Raw genomic sequence first — 23,821 nt, forward strand, 5'->3', positions numbered from 1 at the left:
CGCAACTTTATTAAGGCATTTGGAATATAGTTGAGCAGCCTGATCTACAAGAACCTCCTCACAATAAACACAGGAATGAGACTTTGTGAAAGAGGGAGTACTCTCTAAAGCGTCAGAGTTCTCCATAGCTTGCGCTTTTATTATGGACTAGATTAGTTTAAAAACAGACACCTTTATACACCAATGGCCGGGGCACTCACCACCTCCTATGACCCGGACTACAGAAACCGCTTCTTCTCCTATGCTGCTGATAAACAGAGGAAGTGGAGATGGCCACACCCAGTCACATGGGATGCCTCGCAGGACCGCCCCTGCACTAAGGAGAAAACGTGCGAAAACCGGCCGTGCAAATACTCCGGGAAGTCAACCTGGAAGTTCCACCATTGCCAGAGCCTCATCTCGCACATAACGCAGCAATAACACAATAATCAATTTCATATATAACCCCCCCCCCCGTTAAATAATCCCCTTACCAGGAATATTAACCCTTGATTCCATAAGATAAAAGGCGTCACACTGTGACCCTGTCTTCTGTGTTATCATTATGTAATAAAAAATTAAACGATCTTACCAGAATCTATGCTGTGGAACAGGAACATGGCCCTTCAAGTGTGACAGGTAGAAGCATCGCTCCTGACATGGACTTGAGTGCAGAAAGCAGGCAGCGAAACTCGTCAATGCTGATTGCTTGTGGAGCTGTTAATATGAGTTGGGATGGTTTCACAGAAAGACTCTCCCTGCATCTCCGGACTCTAACTTTCACCCAGGCTCTCACTGAGAGGCTGACAGGGCTTCTTAAAACTCCAGTCCCATTCCGAAAAATACTACCCTCCATAAGAGACTTCTCCAAATCTTCGGCACTCCTCTGCCATCATCCTGTGACGAAAGGCAAAGAATGACTGGGAGGTGAGGGGAGTGGGGGAGGTATTTAAGCCTTTGGCTGGGGTGTCTTTGCCTCCTCCTGGTGGCCAGGTTCTGTAATTCCCAAAAGTAATGAATGAAGCCGTGGACTCTCCTCCCCTTTAGATGGAAATATTTTTTTGCTACCCCTGATACAGACCCATGTTTTCCTCAAAATGAAACCAACATCTCTAAACATCCCACTAAAAATAACTATCCTAGCTATTATAGTAACCACAAAAATGAAAGTTTAATCATTAAAAAGATATGAGCTGAAAAGTTGTGTAGACACTGGGAGGCACTGTGCGGCACAAATAGATCTTGGGGATCCACATTGTATGGTGACAGCCAATCCATCTTAGGTAAGGGGTGAGTTTAGGTGACAGGGGGGCCTTAGAGTAGAGGCCAATTTAGGTAAGGGGTCTTAGATTAGGGGTTGAATTTAGATGGGGGCATAGTGTGTTGATTGCCAGTAAGAGGCCTGGCAAGGGGTTATTAATAGGGGGTAGTAATGTAATTTAGGGGTTTAATAGTATGGGGGTTTCAGCAATCAGCAATGGGGTTCAAGAGGTTAGAGGTTTAGTATTAGTATGGAAGTTTTAGTAATGGGTGTCTGAAGGTTTGAGTGTTAATAGCAGGGAGGATTTTCATAGGTTAGGGGCCAATAGCACAATGTACACCACTCACAAGAATATTCATGAGGCACAAACAATAACCAACTATATTCAATGTGAAAATGGAAGCAGTACACATTTTGCACAAGCAATATTTAGCGTTCCATACAGCTAGTGTTTTTGCACTTCACATTCCTATCTATCTGACTTTGATTTTGAAAACTGTGACAATTCTTTGTGTCTTGCTGTGTGAGACAAATGGACTACATTTCAGGCAGCATGCATGAATAAGGGCATGCTGCCCGAAACATAGTCCATTTGTCTTTTGTACCTGCTCTTTTTTGAAGAAATGAATTGTGTTTACAACTTTGGACTTTTGTTACAGTTTCTGTAGTGTACAGTAACCCCTTGGGGTGCACACTTACATTTGCTTTGGGGCTGGATACACTAAGGAACTTTGCTAGTCCTCTTATCTCTCAGGTCCCTCTGCTTCTCTCTCAACTCTTTCTCATATGCTTCCTTTAGCTTGTACACTCAGTAGACCACTTATCATTGTAGGGCATCTTGCATAAAGCTGGTATACATCAGATGGTAACTCATGGGAAGGGTCCTCTAACCCTTGATCATACATGTAACTATCTTTAGGAATAAGTTATGACTATTATAGAAACATAGAAACATAGATATTGACGGCAGATAAGAGCCATAAGCCCAGCAAGTCTGCCCGACCTTACCTAACAGTATAAACTTATCTAGTTTGTAGGATAGCCCTATGCTTGTCCCATGCATTTTTAAAGTCCCCACAGTGTTTGTTGCTACTACCTCTTGAGGAAGTTTATTCCATAAATCAATCACTCTTTCTGTAAAGAAGTGCTTCCTCAAATTACTCCTGAATCTACTACCCTTTAGCTTGAGCTCATGACCCCTTGTTCTTGAATTTTCCATTTTATGTAAAATACCCACAGCCTCAGTTTTACTAAACCCTTTAATGTACTTGAAAGTTGCTATCATATCACCTCTTTCCCTTCTCTCCTCTAAGCTATACATATTTAGGTCATTGAGCCTATCCTGGTAAGTTTTATTTTTTAGACCATGTACCATTTTGGTAGCTCTCCTTTGCACAGATTCACGTTTGTTAATATCCTTCTGAAGATATGGCCTCCAGAACTGCACACAATACTCAAGATGCATCTTATGTCATAGCACTGCAGAATACATTGGCACTTTATAAATAATAATAATTAGCTTAAATGACTAACTCTTTACATTCTCCCTATGAATTTGACAAGTGTGTTAAGGATTTTGCATTGATTAACTCTTAACTTGTGAATGAATGTCAGCTCAGATACTTACTCACCATGACAAACGCAGTTCTGGTGACTATTCTTCACCTGGCTAAGGAGCTGGTCGAGGGCTTCCGCCTGCCCTTTCCTCCGTGGTGCCCTTCCATCATACTCCCGCCAGTCTACAGGGAATAGATGATTATATATATTAAAAATATAGTAAAAAGCCAACAAAGAGCAAAATTTTAGTCTAGTAACAAAAGGGGACTGATATTGATAGATATTTGATAGCGCTATTGTTTCATTTCAGTCTAATTTTTGTGACAATTCCCAAAACATTTTCTATTAACAACAGGGCTAGTTGTGCTGACCCCCCTGGAGAGAAGTTTCTAATCTCTGCCACACACTATTATATATGCAATAATGTTAATCATATACGTATATTGAATATATAGATAGATCCTCTGCAGCAACAGACCATGTGTAGCCAATTTAAAGGGACATTTAACCCAAAAATTATCTCTCATTATTCAGATAGAGCATGTGATTTTAAACAACTTCCTAATTTACTTTTATTATCAAATATGCTTCATGCTCTTGGTATCAATTGTTAAAGTTGCAGCTACGCACTACAGGGAGCTGGTTGAACACATCTGGTAAACCAAAGAAAAGAGGCATTTATGCGCAGCCACCAATCAGCAGCAATGCAGTAATGATTAGCTTCTCCTGAGTCTACCTAAGTATGCTTTTTAACTAGGGATGTCACAAGAATAAAGCAAATTAGATAATAAAAGTAAATTGGAAAGTTGTTTAAAATTGCACAATCTATCTAAATTATGAAATATTTTTTTCTGGTTTTGTGTCCCTTTAATCATTACTGCAACCGTCCCCTCTGCCACTAACCCTAACCAATAGTGATACCAAATCACCTATAGTGCCTTAACCCCTACCTGCAGGACCTCCACCTCATTGCCCAAAAATGGGCCTACTCATAAGCTTACATTCCTGCTTATTCAAATAAAGATACCAAAAGAACAAAGAACAATTGATAATAGGAGTAAATTAGAAAGTTGCTTAGAATTGCATGCTCTATCTGAATCATGAAAGAAAAAAGTGGGTTCAGTGTCTCTTTAATCCAATTACCCATTATCAATGCCTTACAGCCACAATAACCTAAGATGCCCCCTTACCGCTTACTCATGTCTCATATATCCCGTCACAAATCACCCCAGGGGAATGGGTTTTGGGCAACTGACTAATCCACGGGATGTGACACTCTAGTGTGTACAGCGGCATACGCTGATTGATAAGCATGAGAAACAGACTATTCCCAAATCATACCTGAGTCATTTCCTTATAAACATCTGGTTTCCTTTGTTAGTGATTACTTTTGATATTACAGTGTTTAAATACCTTTACTGATTTCATTATGAAATTACTTACTTGATGGGATGGCAAAAGCTGGAAGGGAAGTTTGTGGAGGTCCCCAACCCTTCATGTTGTAAGCCGATACCTGTACATAGTATCTTGTACCCTAAAAAAAAAGAGAATTTAATCTTATTAAAAGGGACATTAAACTCAAACTTCACTTTCTCTTAAAATATTTAACTATATGTAGTAAAAAAAATAAGCTTTACAAAGTACTTTATGTTACTGCTTTCTATCTCATCTGAAAATGGTGTGTGTGTGTGTATGTTTTTGTGTGTGAGTATGTGTAGGTGTGTGAGTAGGTATGTGTTTGAGTATGCGTGTGTGAGTGAGTATGTGTGTGTGAGTATGTGTGAGTGTGTGTGAGTATGTGTATGTTTGTGTGTGAGTGTGTGTGAGTATGTGTGCATGTGTGTGTGTATGTGTGTGTGTGTGAGAATGTGTGAGTATGTGTGTGTGAGTATGTGTGTGAGTGTGTGTTTGAGTATGTGTGTGTGAGTATGTGCGAGGGAGTGTGTGAGTATGTGTGTGTGTGTGAGTATGTGTGTGTGTGAGTGTGTGTGATTAAGTGAGCATGTGTGTGTGTGTGTGTGTGTGTGTATGTGTGTGTGTGAGGGAGTGTGTGAGTATGTGTGTGTGAGTGTGTGTGTGAGTATGTGTGTGTGAGTGTGTGTGTATGGGGTGGGAGTTCCACTGCCATAAAGAAGCCAGACTGCATCCTGGATTTTGAACCATGACCCTACAACATTCTGCACAGTGACTGCTTGATCAGTGCAAGAGCATTAAATATATATATTTATCCCTAAACCATGTACACTTTGCTAATAAAATTACTTCCACACCTGCCCATTTTAAAAAATATTTTATAGTGTACAATTTTTTGTATATATGATAGCGTCAGAGGACGAAATCTATATACTGAAGTTTTCCTCTATTTTCGTTTGCATTTGAGTCTGATATTTTTCTTATTTATCAGTATATGTGTTAATTAATTTGATCTATTTTTGAGATTTAAAGGATTCAGGATCATTTTATATTTTAATATTTTCATTTAAAGTGACCCTTTGTGTTAAAGCATTTTCTCCAACATTGGTGTGTCCGGTCCACGGCGTCATCCATTACTTGTGGGAAATGTCCTCCCCCACAGGGAAAGGCAAGGAGAGCACACAGCAAGAGCTGTCCATATAGCTCCCCCTCTGGCTCCGCCCCCCAGTCATTCTCCTTGCCGCTCTGAACAAGTAGCATCTACCACGGGGATGGCGAGGAGTTTGTGGTGAAAAGCATTATCCGCTTGGCGTATGAGACTGCCGGACGGCAGCCTCCTGACCGTATCACAGCTCACTCTACTAGGGCTGTGGCTTCCACATGGGCCTATAAGAACGAGGCTTCTGTTGACCAGATATGTAAGGCAGCGACTTGGTCTTCTCTGCACACTTTTGCCAAATTCTACAAATTTGATATTTTTGCTTCTTCGGAGGCTGTTTTTGGGAGAAAGGTTTTGCAAGCCGTGGTGCCTTCTGTTTAGGTAACCTGATTTGCTCCCTGCCTTCATCCGTGTCCTAAAGCTTTGGTATTGGTTCCCACAAGTAATGGATGACGCCGTGGACCGGACACACCAATGTTGGAGAAAACAGAATTTATGCTTACCTGATAAATTACTTTCTCCAACGGTGTGTCCGGTCCACGGCCCGCCCTGGTTTTTTTTTTTTTTTAATCAGGTTAAAAATGTTTTCTTTATACACTACAGTCACCACGGCACCCTATAGTTTCTCCTTTTTCTCCTAACCGTCGGTCGAATGACTGGGGGGCGGAGCCAGAGGGGGAGCTATATGGACAGCTCTTGCTGTGTGCTCTCCTTGCCTTTCCCTGTGGGGGAGAACATTTCCCACAAGTAATGGATGACGCCGTGGACCGGACACACCGTTGGAGAAAGTAATTTATCAGGTAAGAATAAATTCTGTTATTTATTCTATGTCTTAATACCTTAAAAATAAATGAAAAGTTATGAAATCTTATACTGTAAATTAAAATATGATGTTTTTAGGTGTCTTTTGATATTACAACAATAATAATGATTCATTGTACTTCACTGCTTTTACACGATCTGATATAAATATATATAATCTAAAGCTATACAGTTAATCTGCATGTAATAATGGGATAGATTTTTCTAAAATATAATTTGTTTAAGGTTACTTGAAGGGACATCAAAGTAAGAATGAAATTGTTCAGGTAGAGCATGTTATATACTATGCAATTATCAAATTTGCTCTGCTCTCTTGCTATCTTTTGTTAAAAAGCATATGTAAGCAGGCTGAGGCGCAGCAACGCACAACACATATGCTTCAGGCTCTTTTCATTAGCTCTCCAGATGTGTGCAGCTAGCTCCCAGTAATGCAATGCTGCTCTGGAGCTGACTTAGCTGCGTGTTTGCTCTGCTTTTTTATGTTCCTTTAGCTATTTCAAGAACACCTTATTGTCTAGAGGATCACAAAACAAGGGATTTGCACAATTCTATTTATTTATTTTTAATTTTGTGATTTTGCTGATCCATAGTGCGATCTGGAGAAAAGACTAACAATAGTGTGTCTTACAGTGTACACTGATGCTTTGCACATCAATTTGATTAAATCATTGGCTGTAACTTTTACTATTAAGCCTTAAAATATAAATAAGCTCCTTTCTGTTCTGGTACATTTCAAATGGTTAAACAGTCACATTAAGTGCTATTAGTTTTAATATTTTTCTCTGTAAATATTTGAGGGACAGTAAACTCACAGGACTATCTATCTATCTATCTATCTATCTATCTATCTATCTATCTTATCTAATCTATTTTATGTTCCTATCTTATATAATCTAATCTATCTATCTAATCTATCTATCTATCTTCTATCTATCTATCTATTTATCTCTATCTCTCTATCCTTCCTATTCTATTTTATATATTCATATCTTATCTAATCTAATCTATTTATCTATCCATCTATCCTATCTATATTATCTATCTATATTATCTATCTATATTATCTATCTATCATCTATCTATCTATCTATCTTATCTATCTATCTATCTATCTATCTATCTTATCTATCTATCTATCTTCTATCTATCTATTTATCTCTATCTCTCTATCCTTCCTATTCTATTTTATATATTCATATCTTATCTAATCTAATCTATTTATCTATCCATCTATCCTATCTATATTATCTCTCTATATTATCTATCTATCTATCATCTATCTATCTATCTATCTGTCTGTCTATCTGTCTATCGCTAATATATCTATCTATTTATCTCTCTATTATGTATCTATCTATCCTTCCTATTATATCTATTCTTATCTATCTATCTCTCTATTATCTATCTATCTATCCATCTATCTATCATCTATCTATCAATCATCTATTTATCTATCTATCTAAATATCATCTATCTTTCTATCCTTCCTTACTATGCTATCTATTCTTATCTATCTATCATCTATTTACCTATCTATTTATCAAAAAAGTTAATTAGCACATCTGACATCACCAATTTTATATTTCTAAGTGTTTACAATACAATGATAGCACTATTGTTGTTATTATTAATATTATTATCATTTAATCACTGAGTAGGGATAAAACAACACTGATCCATAGTAAAAAAAAAGTAATACAGAAACATGAACCAGACAAAACTAAACAAATAAAGGTGAGGGACATAACATTATTTCACAGGACTCTGAACTCTGATTGGGACATTACAGTGTTGGTATACGATGGGGGTAAGGCCGTGCAGCTAGAGTAGGGGATTCGGGGACAGCTGTCATGCAGTGCTGAACCTTCAGTTCTCAGAGAGATAAAACAGTTTAGCTCTGCACCCCCGACCAGCCTCTGACCTCGTTAGCTATAGGAGGTTGAGCCCTGGAGATAGAAATGGTGGCTGAATGAAGTCACCGCTCCTGTTGTCCAATTAGCTATGGAGCTGGTAAGAAAGTTTGATCTGTGTAGGTGGCGGAGGGCCAAGTACTGATTTATTATAAGTGCTGAGATGGTGGGGGGTGCCAATAAAGCAGTGGGAATATGTAGCAGAGAATAAATCAAGCCAGATGCTGATGGTGACAATTTCCCTGTTTAATACTTTCTCTGATAGAGTTACAGACATCTTGCACACACAGAGACGACTTTACTGCAAGAAGCACACAGTGTGACACATTTAAAGCTGCGGAATATTCCGCACACTGGAGATTCTGGCGAAGGGACGTCTACGGATTGTTTAGGGAAGTCATAAAGTCTCTAGTAAATATTTTCCCATGCATGAGAAGTTTTCAAAGGGATCTAAAGCAGCGTTCACCTGCTACATTGTCTATACTCCATCTGTTTCACTACTGTCTGGTCTTTAGTTGTAGGAGCCTGTAAGACCAGACAGAACGTCTCTGTCAAAAATAAACTGATAATACGTCTTAAAAAGGTGCTATAATGAGACCAATTTTAAATGATAAACCAAAGTAGGACAATACTGCCCCCACAAGGGTTTCCACTATACAGGGAATTGTTTTTTTAAAGGGACATTTAGCTCAAAGTATAATTTGCACGTGAAATGTTTATATATGTGTAGCAAAATCTAACATTCTGTATTTTGTCTGCTTTTGTGCTGCTTAAAGGGACAGTGAAGTTAAAATTAAACTTTCATGATTCAGATAGAGTATGGGATTTTAAACAACTTTTCAATTAAAGGGACAGTCAAGTCCAAAAAAAATGTTCATGATTTAAATAGGGCATGTCATTTTAAACAACTTTCCATTTTACTTTAATCACCAATTTTGCTTTGTTCGTTTGGTTTTCTTAGTTAAAAGATAATTCTAGGAGGTTCATATGGTAATTTCTTAGACCTAGAAGACTGCCTCTAATGTGAAAGCATTTTGACCACTCGATTAACCACTAGAGGACATTAGTTCATGTGTTTCATATAGATAACATTGAGCTCATGCACGTGAAGTTACCCTGGAGTCAGCACTGATTAGCTACAGTGCAAGTCTGTCAAAAAAACTGAAATAAGGGGGCAGTCTGCAGAGACTTAGATACAAGGTAATCACAGAGGTAAAAATGTATAATTATAACTGTGTTGGTTATGCAAAACTGGGGAATGGGTAATAAAGGGATTATTTATCTTTTTTAACAACAAAAATTCTGGTGTTGACTGTCCCTTTAACTTATGTTATCAAATTAGCTTTGTTTGGTGTCTTTTATTGAAGAGTAAAACTAGGTAGGCTCATAAGAGTGCACGTGTCTTTAGTACTCTATGCAGCAGTGTTTTGCAACATTCTACAACAAATCTACAAATAATGTTGCAAAACACTGCTGCATAGAGTACTAGAGACACGTGCACACTCCTGAGCTTTTACTCTTCTATAAAAGATAACAAGAGAACAAAGCAAATTTAATAACAGAAGTTAATTGGAAAGTCGTTTAAAATTGCATGCTCTATCTGAATCATTAAAGTTTCATTTTGACTTTACTGTCCTTTTAAAGGGACATAATACTCATATGCTAAATCACTTGAAACTGATGCAGTATAACTGTAAAAAGCTGACAGGTAAATATCACCTGAGCATCTCTATGTAAAAAAGGAAGATATTTTACCTCACAATCTCCTCAGCTCAGCAGAGTAAGGTATACTCAGCTGCTCCCAGCTGCAGGTAAAAAAAAAATCATGAATAAATGAACAGCAGCCAATCAGCATCAACAGTACTGAGGTCATGAACTCTTTTACTGTGATCTCATGAGATTTCAGTTAACTCTCATGAGATTTCATTGTAAACTTCCTTAAGCTGAATACAGAAATAAGATGAGAGTGCACGTAAGCTCGCTCCTTCCTCTGTCCTGGGACAGACATACTGATTTGCTGCTTAGAAGTCCTTTACAATAGGATGTGGCTACTGAGAAACTTTTGAGGTAAAATATCTTTCTTTTTTACATAGAGATGTTCAGGTGATATTTTCTAGTCAGCTTTTTACAGCTATACTGCATCACTTTCAAGTGTTTAAACATTTGGGTATTATGGCCCTTTAACTTTGAAAATTATGCATTTGGTTTGTTTTTTCCACTAACCCTCAAGACAATGGAGTGCAGATTCCTGTAGGATTCTGACACTGCAACATGGTTATAGCTATCAACTGCTGCAGATTTTGCTACAACATTACAGTTTTAACGTTTTGAATGCATTTAAAGTGCATACAAATATTTTGCAATAAAGTGTATGTATAAAGTAATGTACGGAAGAGTGGAAGATTTGTGTCACTTAAAGGGATATAAACATGCAAAAAATAAAATGCTCTAATGTGTCAGATAACGTTATTATTGCAATGTTGCATTCACTCAGTGGCAGAACTACCAGTGGCACCAGGGCCCAGTCGACCAGTCTATACAAAGGCGTATGCCCATGTGGTCATTATCTTTGTATAGATAATCATGATCCTAATACTGTGCAGCATACTCATCAGTGTATATACATCATTATACAGTGTAGTGAGTTTAGTATCAGTCTACAGATGTTTCATAATTATACAGCACAGTATATCATATCTATATAGTGCAGTGTATTCACATCATTATATCATTATACAGCACAGCATCTCATATCTATACAGTGCAGTGTACTCACATAATTATACAGCACAGCATATCATATCTATACACTACAGTGTACTCACATAATTATACAGCATAGCATATAATATCTATACAGTACAGTGTACTCACATCATTATACGGCAGTGGCACAGTATATCATATCTATACAGTGCAGTGTACTCACATAATTATACGGCACAGCATATCATATCTATACAGTGCAGTGTACTCACATCATTATACAGCACAGCATATCTATACAGTGCAGTGTACTCACATCATTATGCTACACATCATATCATATCTATAAAGTACAGTGTACTATCATCATTATACAGCACAGCATATCATATCTATACAGCACAGTGTACTCACATCATTATACAGCACAGCATATCATATCTATACAGTGCAGTGTACTCACATCATTATACGGCACAGTATATCCTATCTATACAGTGCAGTGTACGCACATCATTATACGGCACAGTATATCATATTTATAGAGTGCAGTGTACTCACATCATTATACGGCACAGCATATCATATCTCTACAGTGCAGTGTACTCAGATCATTATACGGCACAGTATATCATATTTATAGAGTGCAGTGTACTCACATCATTATACGGCACAGCATATCATATCTATATAGTGCAGTGTACTCACATCATTATACGGCACAGAATATAATATCTATATAGTGCAGTGTACTCACATCATTATATGGCACAGCATATCATATCTATACAGTGCAGCGTACTCACATCATTATACGGCACAGCATATCATATCTATACAGTGCAGTGTACGCACATCATTATATCATTATACGGCACAGCATATCATATCTATACAGTGCAGCGTACTCACATCATTATATGGCACAGCATATCATATTTATATAGTGCAGTGTACTCACATCATTATATCATTATACGGCACAGCATATCATATCTATTAAGTGCAGCGCACTCACATCATCATACAGCACAACATATCATATCTATCCAGTGCAGTGTACTTCACATCATTATACGGCACAGCATATCATATCTATACAGTACAGTGTACTCACATCATTATACGGCACAGCATATCATATCTCTACAGTGCAGTGTACTCACATCATTATACTGCACATCATATCATATCTCTACAGTGCAGTGTACTCACATCATTATACGGCACAGCATATAATATCTATACAGTGCAGCGTACTCACATCATTATACAGCACAGCATATCCTATCTATACAGTGCAGTGTACTGACATCATTATACGGCACAGCATATCATATCTATAAGTGCAGTGTACTGACATCATTATACAGCACAGCATAACCTATCTATACAGTGCAGTGTACTCACATCATTATACAGCACAGCATATCATATCTATACAGTGCAGTGTACTTGCATCATTATACGGCACAGCATATCATATCTATACAGTGCAGTGTACTCACATCATTATACGGCACAGCATATCATATCTATATAGTGCAGTCTACTCACATTATTATACGGCACAGCATATCAAATCTATATAGTGCAGTGTACTCACATCATTATAAGGCACAGTATATAATATCTATACAGTGCAGTGTACTCACATCATTATACAGCACAGCATATCATATCTATACAGTGTAGTGTACTCACATCATTTTACTGCACATCATATCAAATCTATACAGTGCAGTGTACTCACATCATTATACTGCACATCATATCAAATCTATACAGTGCAATGTACTCACATCATTATACTGCACATCATATAAAATCTATACAGTGCAGTGTACTTACATAATTATATTATTATTATTATCATCGGTTATTTGTAGGGCGCCAACAGATTCTGCAGCGCTAATACACCAAATTATATCATATCTATACAGTGCAGCGTACTCACATCATTATACTGCACATCATATCATATCTCTACAGTACAGTGTACTCACATCATTATATGGCACAGCATAGCATATCTATACAGTGCAGCGTACTCACATCATTATACTGCACATCATATCATATCTATACAGTGCAGCGTACTCACATCATTATACAGCACAGCATATCATATCTATACAGAGTAGTGTACTCACATCATTATACAGCACAGCATATCATATCTATATAGTGCAGTGTACTCACATCATTATAAGGCACAGTATATCATAGCTATATAGTGCAGTGTACTCACGTCATTATAAGGCACAGTATATCATAGCTATATAGTGCAGTGTACTCACGTCATTATAAGGCACAGTATATAATAGCTATATAGGGCAGTGTACTCATATTATTATACAGCACAGCATATCATATCTATACAGTGCAGTGTGCCCACATCATTATATGGCACAGCATATCATATCTATATAGTACAGTGTACCCACATCATTATACAGCACAGCATATCATATTTATATAGTGTAGTGTACTCACATGTTTATATCATTATATGGCACAGCATATATCTATACAGTGCAGCGTACTGACATCATTATACAGCACATCATATCATATCTATTTAGTGCAGTGTACTCACATCATTATATCATTATACGGCACAGCATATCATATCTATACAGTGCAGCATATTCACATCATTATACGGCACATCATATCTATATAGTGCAGTCTACTCATATCATTATACGGCACAGCATATCAAATCTATATAGTGCAGTGTACTCATATCATTATAAGGCACAGTATATCATATCTATACAGTGCAGTGTACTCACATCATTATATGGCATAGCATATCATATGTATTAGGGTTGCACCGATACCGATACTAGTATCGGTATCGGTACCGATACCAAGTATTTGCATGAGTACTTGTACTCGTGCAAATGCACCGATACTTAAACCGATACCTCCACTTCCTACCCATATGCTATCTTGTGGCTTTTTTCAAACTGCATGTTCCCATTTCATTTTAAACTGGAGTGGAGAAAAATTGTTTAATACTGTTCTGCCAATACAAATTGCTGTTATTTGTATTATTGTAGGAGAGATCACTGTACCTTGTTCAGACAAACCCCTGAAGTACTGGGCAGTTAATAAACAGATTTCCAGCTCTGGCTAAAATGGCCCAAAAATATATTTCTGCCCCATGCAGTAGCGTGGAAAGTGAAAGACTGTTCAACTTAGAGTCGAACCTCCATACAAATGTCAGATTGATGTTATATAACCGCCCTACAACCCAATTGTATCACCCCTTTAAATTTAATATTTTATTGTAATATTTTTTTATTTATAAACATGTTCAGTGAACTTTGTGACAAATAAAACGGTTTTATTATTTCATAATGTCTTTTGAATTACAGTCCTTTATAATAATAAAGAAGGCATCTTAAATAATTAGTCTGTATTGTGCTTGGTAAACTGTCACATGACATTAAAAAAAAAGTATCGGTAATTGGTATCTGCGAGTATTTGGAAACAAGTATCGGCACTTGTACTCGGTCATAAAAAAATGGTATCGGTGCAACCCTAATATGTATACAGTACAGTGTACTCACATCATTTTACTGCACATAATATCAAATCTATACAGTGCAGTGTACTTACATAATTATATTATTATTATTATCATCGGTTATTTGTAGGGCGCCAACAGATTCTGCAGCGCTAATACACCAAATTATATCATATCTATACAGTGCAGCGTACTCACATCATTATACTGCACATCATATCATATCTCTACAGTACAGTGTACTCACATCATTATATGGCACAGCATAGCATATCTATACAGTGCAGCGTACTCACATCATTATACTGCACATCATATCATATCTATACAGTGCAGCGTACTCACATCATTATACAGCACAGCATATCATATCTATACAGAGTAGTGTACTCACATCATTATACAGCACAGCATATCATATCTATATAGTGCAGTGTACTCACATCATTATAAGGCACAGTATATCATAGCTATATAGTGCAGTGTACTCACGTCATTATAAGGCACAGTATATCATAGCTATATAGTGCAGTGTACTCACGTCATTATAAGGCACAGTATATAATAGCTATATAGGGCAGTGTACTCATATTATTATACAGCACAGCATATCATATCTATACAGTGCAGTGTGCCCACATCATTATATGGCACAGCATATCATATCTATATAGTACAGTGTACCCACATCATTATACAGCACAGCATATCATATTTATATAGTGTAGTGTACTCACATGTTTATATCATTATATGGCACAGCATATATCTATACAGTGCAGCGTACTGACATCATTATACAGCACATCATATCATATCTATTTAGTGCAGTGTACTCACATCATTATATCATTATACGGCACAGCATATCATATCTATACAGTGCAGCATATTCACATCATTATACGGCACATCATATCTATATAGTGCAGTCTACTCATATCATTATACGGCACAGCATATCAAATCTATATAGTGCAGTGTACTCATATCATTATAAGGCACAGTATATCATATCTATACAGTGCAGTGTACTCACATCATTATATGGCATAGCATATCATATGTATTAGGGTTGCACCGATACCGATACTAGTATCGGTATCGGTACCGATACCAAGTATTTGCATGAGTACTTGTACTCGTGCAAATGCACCGATACTTAAACCGATACCTCCACTTCCTACCCATATGCTATCTTGTGGCTTTTTTCAAACTGCATGTTCCCATTTCATTTTAAACTGGAGTGGAGAAAAATTGTTTAATACTGTTCTGCCAATACAAATTGCTGTTATTTGTATTATTGTAGGAGAGATCACTGTACCTTGTTCAGACAAACCCCTGAAGTACTGGGCAGTTAATAAACAGATTTCCAGCTCTGGCTAAAATGGCCCAAAAATATATTTCTGCCCCATGCAGTAGCGTGGAAAGTGAAAGACTGTTCAACTTAGAGTCGAACCTCCATACAAATGTCAGATTGATGTTATATAACCGCCCTACAACCCAATTGTATCACCCCTTTAAATTTAATATTTTATTGTAATATTTTTTTATTTATAAACATGTTCAGTGAACTTTGTGACAAATAAAACGGTTTTATTATTTCATAATGTCTTTTGAATTACAGTCCTTTATAATAATAAAGAAGGCATCTTAAATAATTAGTCTGTATTGTGCTTGGTAAACTGTCACATGACATTAAAAAAAAAGTATCGGTAATTGGTATCTGCGAGTATTTGGAAACAAGTATCGGCACTTGTACTCGGTCATAAAAAAATGGTATCGGTGCAACCCTAATATGTATACAGTACAGTGTACTCACATCATTTTACTGCACATAATATCAAATCTATACAGTGCAGTGTACTTACATAATTATATTATTATTATTATCATCGGTTATTTGTAGGGCGCCAACAGATTCTGCAGCGCTAATACACCAAATTATATCATATCTATACAGTGCAGCGTACTCACATCATTATACTGCACATCATATCATATCTCTACAGTGCAGTGTACTCACATCATTATACTGCACATCATATCATATCATATCTCTACAGTGCAGTGTACTCACATCATTATACTGCACAGCATATCATATCTATACAGTGCAGTGTACTCACATCATTATACAGCACATCATATAATATCTATACAGCACAGTGTACTCACATCATTATACAGCACATCATATAATATCTATACAGTGCAGTGTACTCACATCATTATACAGCACAGCATATCATATCTATACAGCACAGTGTACTCAATATCAAATCTATACAGTGCAGTGTACTTACATAATTATATTATTATTATTATTATTATCATCGGTTATTTGTAGGGCGCCAACAGATTCTGCAGCGCTAATACACCAAATTATATCATATCTATACAGTGCAGCGTACTCACATCATTATACTGCACATCATATCATATCTCTACAGTGCAGTGTACTCACATCATTATACTGCACATCATATCATATCTCTACAGTGCAGTGTACTCACATCATTATACTGCACAGCATATCATATCTATACAGTGCAGTGTACTCACATCATTATACAGCACATCATATAATATCTATACAGCACAGTGTACTCACATCATTATACAGCACATCATATAATATCTATACAGTGCAGTGTACTCACATCATTATACAGCACAGCATATCATATCTATACAGCACAGTGTACTCACATCATTATACGGCACAGCATATCATATCTATACAGTGCAGTGTACTCACATCATTATACTGCACAGCATATCATATCTATACAGTGCAGTGTACTCACATCATTATAAGGCACAGTATATCATAGCTATATAGTGCAGTGTACTCACATCATTATAAGGCACAGTATATCATAGCTATATAGGGCAGTGTACTCACATCATTATAAGGCACAGCATATCATATCTATACAGTCCAGTGTACTCACATCATTATAAGGCACAGCATATCATATCTATACAGTGCAGTGTACTCACATCATTATACAGCACAGCATATCATATCTATACAGTGCAGTGTACTCACATCATTATACAGCACAGCATATCATATCTATACAGTGCAGTGTACTTACATCATTATACAGCACAGCATATCATATCTATACAGTGCAGTGTATTCACATCATTATATGGCACAGCATATCATAGCTATACAGTGCAGGGTACTCACATCATTATACGGCACAGGATATCATATCTATACAGTGTAGTGTACTCACATCATTATATCATTATACGGCACAGCATATCATATATATACAGTGCAGTGTACTCACATCATTATACAGCACAGCATATCATATCTATACAGTGCAGTGTACTCACATCATTATACAGCACAGCATATCATATCTATACAGTGGAGAGTACTCACATCATTATACGGCACAGCATATCATATCTATACAGTGCAGTGTACTCACATCATTATACGGCACAGGATATCATATCTATACAGTGTAGTGTACTCACATCATTATACAGCACAGCATATCATATATATACAGTGCAGTGTACTCACATCATTATACAGCACAGCATATCATATCTATACAGTGCAGTGTACTCACATCATTATACAGCACAGCATATCATATCTATACAGTGCAGTGTACTCACAACATTATACGGCACAGCATATATCTATACAGTGCAGTGTACTCACATCATTATACGGCACAGCATATCATATCTATACAGTGTAGTGTACTCACATCATTATACAGCACAGCATATCATATCTATACAGTGCAGTGTACTTTACACCATTATACGGCACAGCATATCATATCTATATAGTGCAGTGTACTCACATCATTATACGGCACAGCATATCATATCTATATAGTGCAGTGTACTCACATCATTATACGGCACAGCATATCATATCTATATAGTGCAGTGTACTCACATCATTATACGGCACAGCATATCATATCTATATAGGGCAGTGAACTCAAATCACGGCACAGCTTATCATATCTATACAGTGCTGTGTACTCACATCATTAAATGGCACAGTATATCATATCTTTATAGTGCAGTGTACTCACATCGTTATACAGCACAACATATCATATCTATACAGTGCAGTGTATTCACATCATTATACAGCACAGCATATCATATCTATATAGTGCAGTGTACTCACATCATTATACAGCACAGCATATCATATTTATACAGTGCAGTATACTCACATCATTATACGGCACAGCATATCATATCTATACAGTGCAGTGTTCTCACATCACTATACAGCACAGCATATAATATTTATATAGTGTAGTGTACTCACATCATTATACAGCACAGCATATCATATCTATACAGTGCAGTGTACTTCACATCATTATACGGCACAGCATATCATATCTATATAGTGCAGTGTACTCACATCATTATACGGCACAGCATATCAAATCTATATAGTGCAGTGTACTCACATCATTATACGACACAGCATATCATATCTATACAGTGCAGTGTACTTAGCTCATTATACGGCACAGCATATCATATCTATACAGTGCTGTGTACTCACATCATTATATGGCACAGTATATCATATCTTTATAGTGCAGTGTACTCACATCGTTATACAGCACAGCATATCATATCTATACAATGCAGTGTACTCACATCATTATACGGCACAGCATATCAAATCTATATAGTGCAGTGTACTCACATCATTATAAGGCACAGTATATCATAGCTATACAGTGCAGTGTACTCACATCATTATACGACACAGCATATCATATCTATACAGTGCAGTGTACTTAGCTCATTATACGGCACAGCATATCATATCTATACAGTGCTGTGTACTCACATCATTATATGGCACAGTATATCATATCTTTATAGTGCAGTGTACTCACATCGTTATACAGCACAGCATATCATATCTATACAATGCAGTGTACTCACATCATTATACGGCACAGCATAACATATTTATATAGTACAGTGTACTCACATCACTATACAGCACAGCATATCATATTTATATAGTGTAGTGTACTCACATATTTCTATCATTATACGGCACAGCATATATCTATAAAGTGCAGTGTACTGACATCATTATATGGCACAGCATATTATATCTATAGGGTGCAGCATACTCACATCATTATACGGCACTGCACATCATATCTATTTAGTGCAGTGTACTCACATCATTATATCATTATACGGCACAGCATATCATATCTATACAGTGCAGTGTAATCACATCATTATACGGCACCACATATTATATCTATACAGTGCAGTGTACTTACATCATTATACGGAACAGCATATCATATCTATACAGTACAGTGCACTCACATCATTATACGGCACAGCATATCATATCTTTACAGTGCAGTGTACTCACAACATTATACGGCACAGTATATCATATCAATACAATGCAGTGCACTCACATCATTATACGGCACAGCATATCATATCTATACAGTGCAGTGTACTCACAGCATTATACGGCACAGCATATAATATCTATACAGTGAAGTGTACTCACATCATCATACGGCACAGCATATATTATCTATACAGTGCAGTGTACTCACATCATTATATGGCACAACATGTCATATCTATATATCTATACAGTGTAGTGTACTCACATCATTATACAGCACAGCATATCATATCTCTACAGTGCAGTGTACTCAGATCATTATACGGCACAGTATATCATATTTATAGAGTGCAGTGTACTCACATCATTATACGGCACAGCATATCATATCCATATAGTGCAGTGTACTCACATCATTATACGGCACAGCATATCATATCTATACAGTGCAGTGTACTCACATCATTATACGGCAAAGCATATCATATATATACAGTGCAGTGTACTCACATCCCTATACAGCACAGCATATAATATCTATACAGTGCAGCGTACTCACATCTTTATATGGCACAGCAAATCATATCTATAAAATGCAGTGTACTCACATCATTATATGGCACAGCATATAATATCTATATAGTGCAGTGTACTCACATCATTATATGGCACAGCAAATAATATCTATACCGTGCAGCGTACTCACATCATTATACGGCACAGAATATCATATCAATACAGTGCAGTGTACTCACATCATTATAAGGCACAGCATATCATATATATATTCAGTGCAGTGTACTCACATCCTTATACAGCACAGCATATCATATGTATACAGTGCAGTATATTCCCATCATTATACGACACAGCATATCATATCTATACAGTGCAGTATACTCACATCATTATACGGCACAGCATATCATATATATACAGTGCAGTGTACTCACATCCTTATACAGCACAGCATATAATATCTATACAGTACAGCATACTCACATCATTATACGGCACAGAATATCATATGTATACAGTGCAGTGTGCTCACATCATTATACAGCACAGCATATCATATGTATACAGTGCAGTATATTCATATCCTTATACGGCACAGCATATCATATCTATACAGTGCAGTGTACTCACATCATTAAACAGCACAGCATATCATATCTTTACAGTGCAGTGTACTCACAACATTATACGGCACAGCATATCATATCAATACAGTGCAGTGCACTCACATCATTATACGGCACAGCATATCATATCTATACAGTGCAGTGTACTCACAGCATTATACGGCACAGCATATAATATCTAAACAGTGAAGTGTACTCACATCATTATACGGCACAGCATATCATATCTATACAGTGCAGTGTACTCACATCATTATACGGCACAGCATGTCATATCTATATATCTATACAGTGCAGTGTACTCACATCATTATACAGCACAGCATATCATATCTCTACAGTGCAGTGTACTCAGATCATTATACGGCACAGTATATCATATTTATAGAGTGCAGTGTACTCATATCATTATACGGCAAAGCATATAATATCTATATAGTATACTGTACTCACATTATTATACGGCACAGTATATAATATCTATACAGTGCAGCGTACTCACATCTTTATATGGCACAGCATATTATATCTATAAAATGCAGTGTACTCACATCATTATACGGCACAGCATATAATATCTATATAGTGCAGTGTACTCACATCCTTATATGGCACAGCATATAATATCTATACCGTGCAGCGTACTCACATCATTATACGGCACAGAATATCATATGTATACAGTGCAGTGTATTCACATCATTATACGGCACAGAATATCATATGTATACAGTGCAGTGTACTCACATCATTATAAGGCACAGCATATCATATATATATATTCAGTGCAGTGTACTCACATCCTTATACAGCACAGCATATCATATGTATACAGTGCAGTATATTCACATCAATATACGGCACAGCATATCATATCTATACAGTGCAGTATACTCACATCATTATATGGCACAGCATATCATATATATACAGTGCAGTGTACTCACATCCTTATACAGCACAGCATATAATATCTATACAGTGCAGCATACTCACATCATTATACGGCACAGAATATCATATGTATACAGTGCAGTGTGCTCACATCATTATACAGCACAGCATATCATATGTATAAAGTGCAGTATATTCATATCCTTATACGGCACAGCATATCATATCTATACAGTGCAGTGTACTAACATCATTATACAGCACAGCATATCATATCTATACAGTGCACTGCACTCACATCATTATACAGCACAGCATATTATATTTATACAGTGCAGTGTACTCACATCATTATAAGGCACAGCATATCATATCTATACAGTGCAGTGTACTCACAACATTATACGGCACAGTATATCATATCAATACAATGCAGTGCACTCACATCATTATACGGCACAGCATATCATATCTATACAGTGCAGTGTACTCACAGCATTATACGGCACAGCATATAATATCTATACAGTGAAGTGTACTCACATCATTATACGGCACAGCATATATTATCTATACAGTGCAGTGTACTCACATCATTATATGGCACAACATGTCATATCTATATATCTATACAGTGTAGTGTACTCACATCATTATACAGCACAGCATATCATATCTCTACAGTGCAGTGTACTCAGATCATTATACGGCACAGTATATCATATTTATAGAGTGCAGTGTACTCACATCATTATACGGCACAGCATATCATATCCATATAGTGCAGTGTACTCACATCATTATACGGCACAGCATATCATATCTATACAGTGCAGTGTACTCACATCATTATACGGCAAAGCATATCATATATATACAGTGCAGTGTACTCACATCCCTATACAGCACAGCATATAATATCTATACAGTGCAGCGTACTCACATCTTTATATGGCACAGCAAATCATATCTATAAAATGCAGTGTACTCACATCATTATATGGCACAGAATATAATATCTATATAGTGCAGTGTACTCACATCATTATATGGCACAGCAAATAATATCTATACCGTGCAGCGTACTCACATCATTATACGGCACAGAATATCATATCAATACAGTGCAGTGTACTCACATCATTATAAGGCACAGCATATCATATATATATTCAGTGCAGTGTACTCACATCCTTATACAGCACAGCATATCATATCTATACAGTACAGCATACTCACATCATTATACGGCACAGAATATCATATGTATACAGTGCAGTGTGCTCACATCATTATACAGCACAGCATATCATATGTATACAGTGCAGTGTACTCACATCCTTATACAGCACAGCATATAATATCTATACAGTACAGCATACTCACATCATTATACGGCACAGAATATCATATGTATACAGTGCAGTGTGCTCACATCATTATACAGCACAGCATATCATATGTATACAGTGCAGTATATTCATATCCTTATACGGCACAGCATATCATATCTATACAGTGCAGTGTACTCACATCATTAAACAGCACAGCATATCATATCTTTACAGTGCAGTGTACTCACAACATTATACGGCACAGCATATCATATCAATACAGTGCAGTGCACTCACATCATTATACGGCACAGCATATCATATCTATACAGTGCAGTGTACTCACAGCATTATACGGCACAGCATATAATATCTAAACAGTGAAGTGTACTCACATCATTATACGGCACAGCATATCATATCTATACAGTGCAGTGTACTCACATCATTATACGGCACAGCATGTCATATCTATATATCTATACAGTGCAGTGTACTCACATCATTATACAGCACAGCATATCATATCTCTACAGTGCAGTGTACTCAGATCATTATACGGCACAGTATATCATATTTATAGAGTGCAGTGTACTCATATCATTATACGGCAAAGCATATAATATCTATATAGTATACTGTACTCACATTATTATACGGCACAGTATATAATATCTATACAGTGCAGCGTAC

At 36.7% G+C, this 23,821-nt stretch overlaps 1 protein-coding gene across 1 annotated transcript in view; it reads right to left on the minus strand.

The window, feature by feature from the left end:
- LOC128641853 (ankyrin repeat and fibronectin type-III domain-containing protein 1-like) overlaps nucleotides 1-23,821 on the minus strand; it is a 258,194-nt gene that overhangs the window by 110,527 nt on the left and 123,846 nt on the right. The window contains exons 7-8 of the mRNA XM_053694414.1: nucleotides 4,241-4,331; nucleotides 2,872-2,979 (exon numbers count right to left, since the gene is read on the minus strand). Coding sequence (XP_053550389.1) covers nucleotides 2,872-2,979; nucleotides 4,241-4,331 — 199 coding nt within the window. The remainder of the gene's footprint in view (nucleotides 1-2,871; nucleotides 2,980-4,240; nucleotides 4,332-23,821) is intronic.

The sequence above is a fragment of the Bombina bombina genome, chromosome 11, assembly GCF_027579735.1.
Source record: "Bombina bombina isolate aBomBom1 chromosome 11, aBomBom1.pri, whole genome shotgun sequence".
Lineage (NCBI taxonomy): Eukaryota > Metazoa > Chordata > Amphibia > Anura > Bombinatoridae > Bombina > Bombina bombina.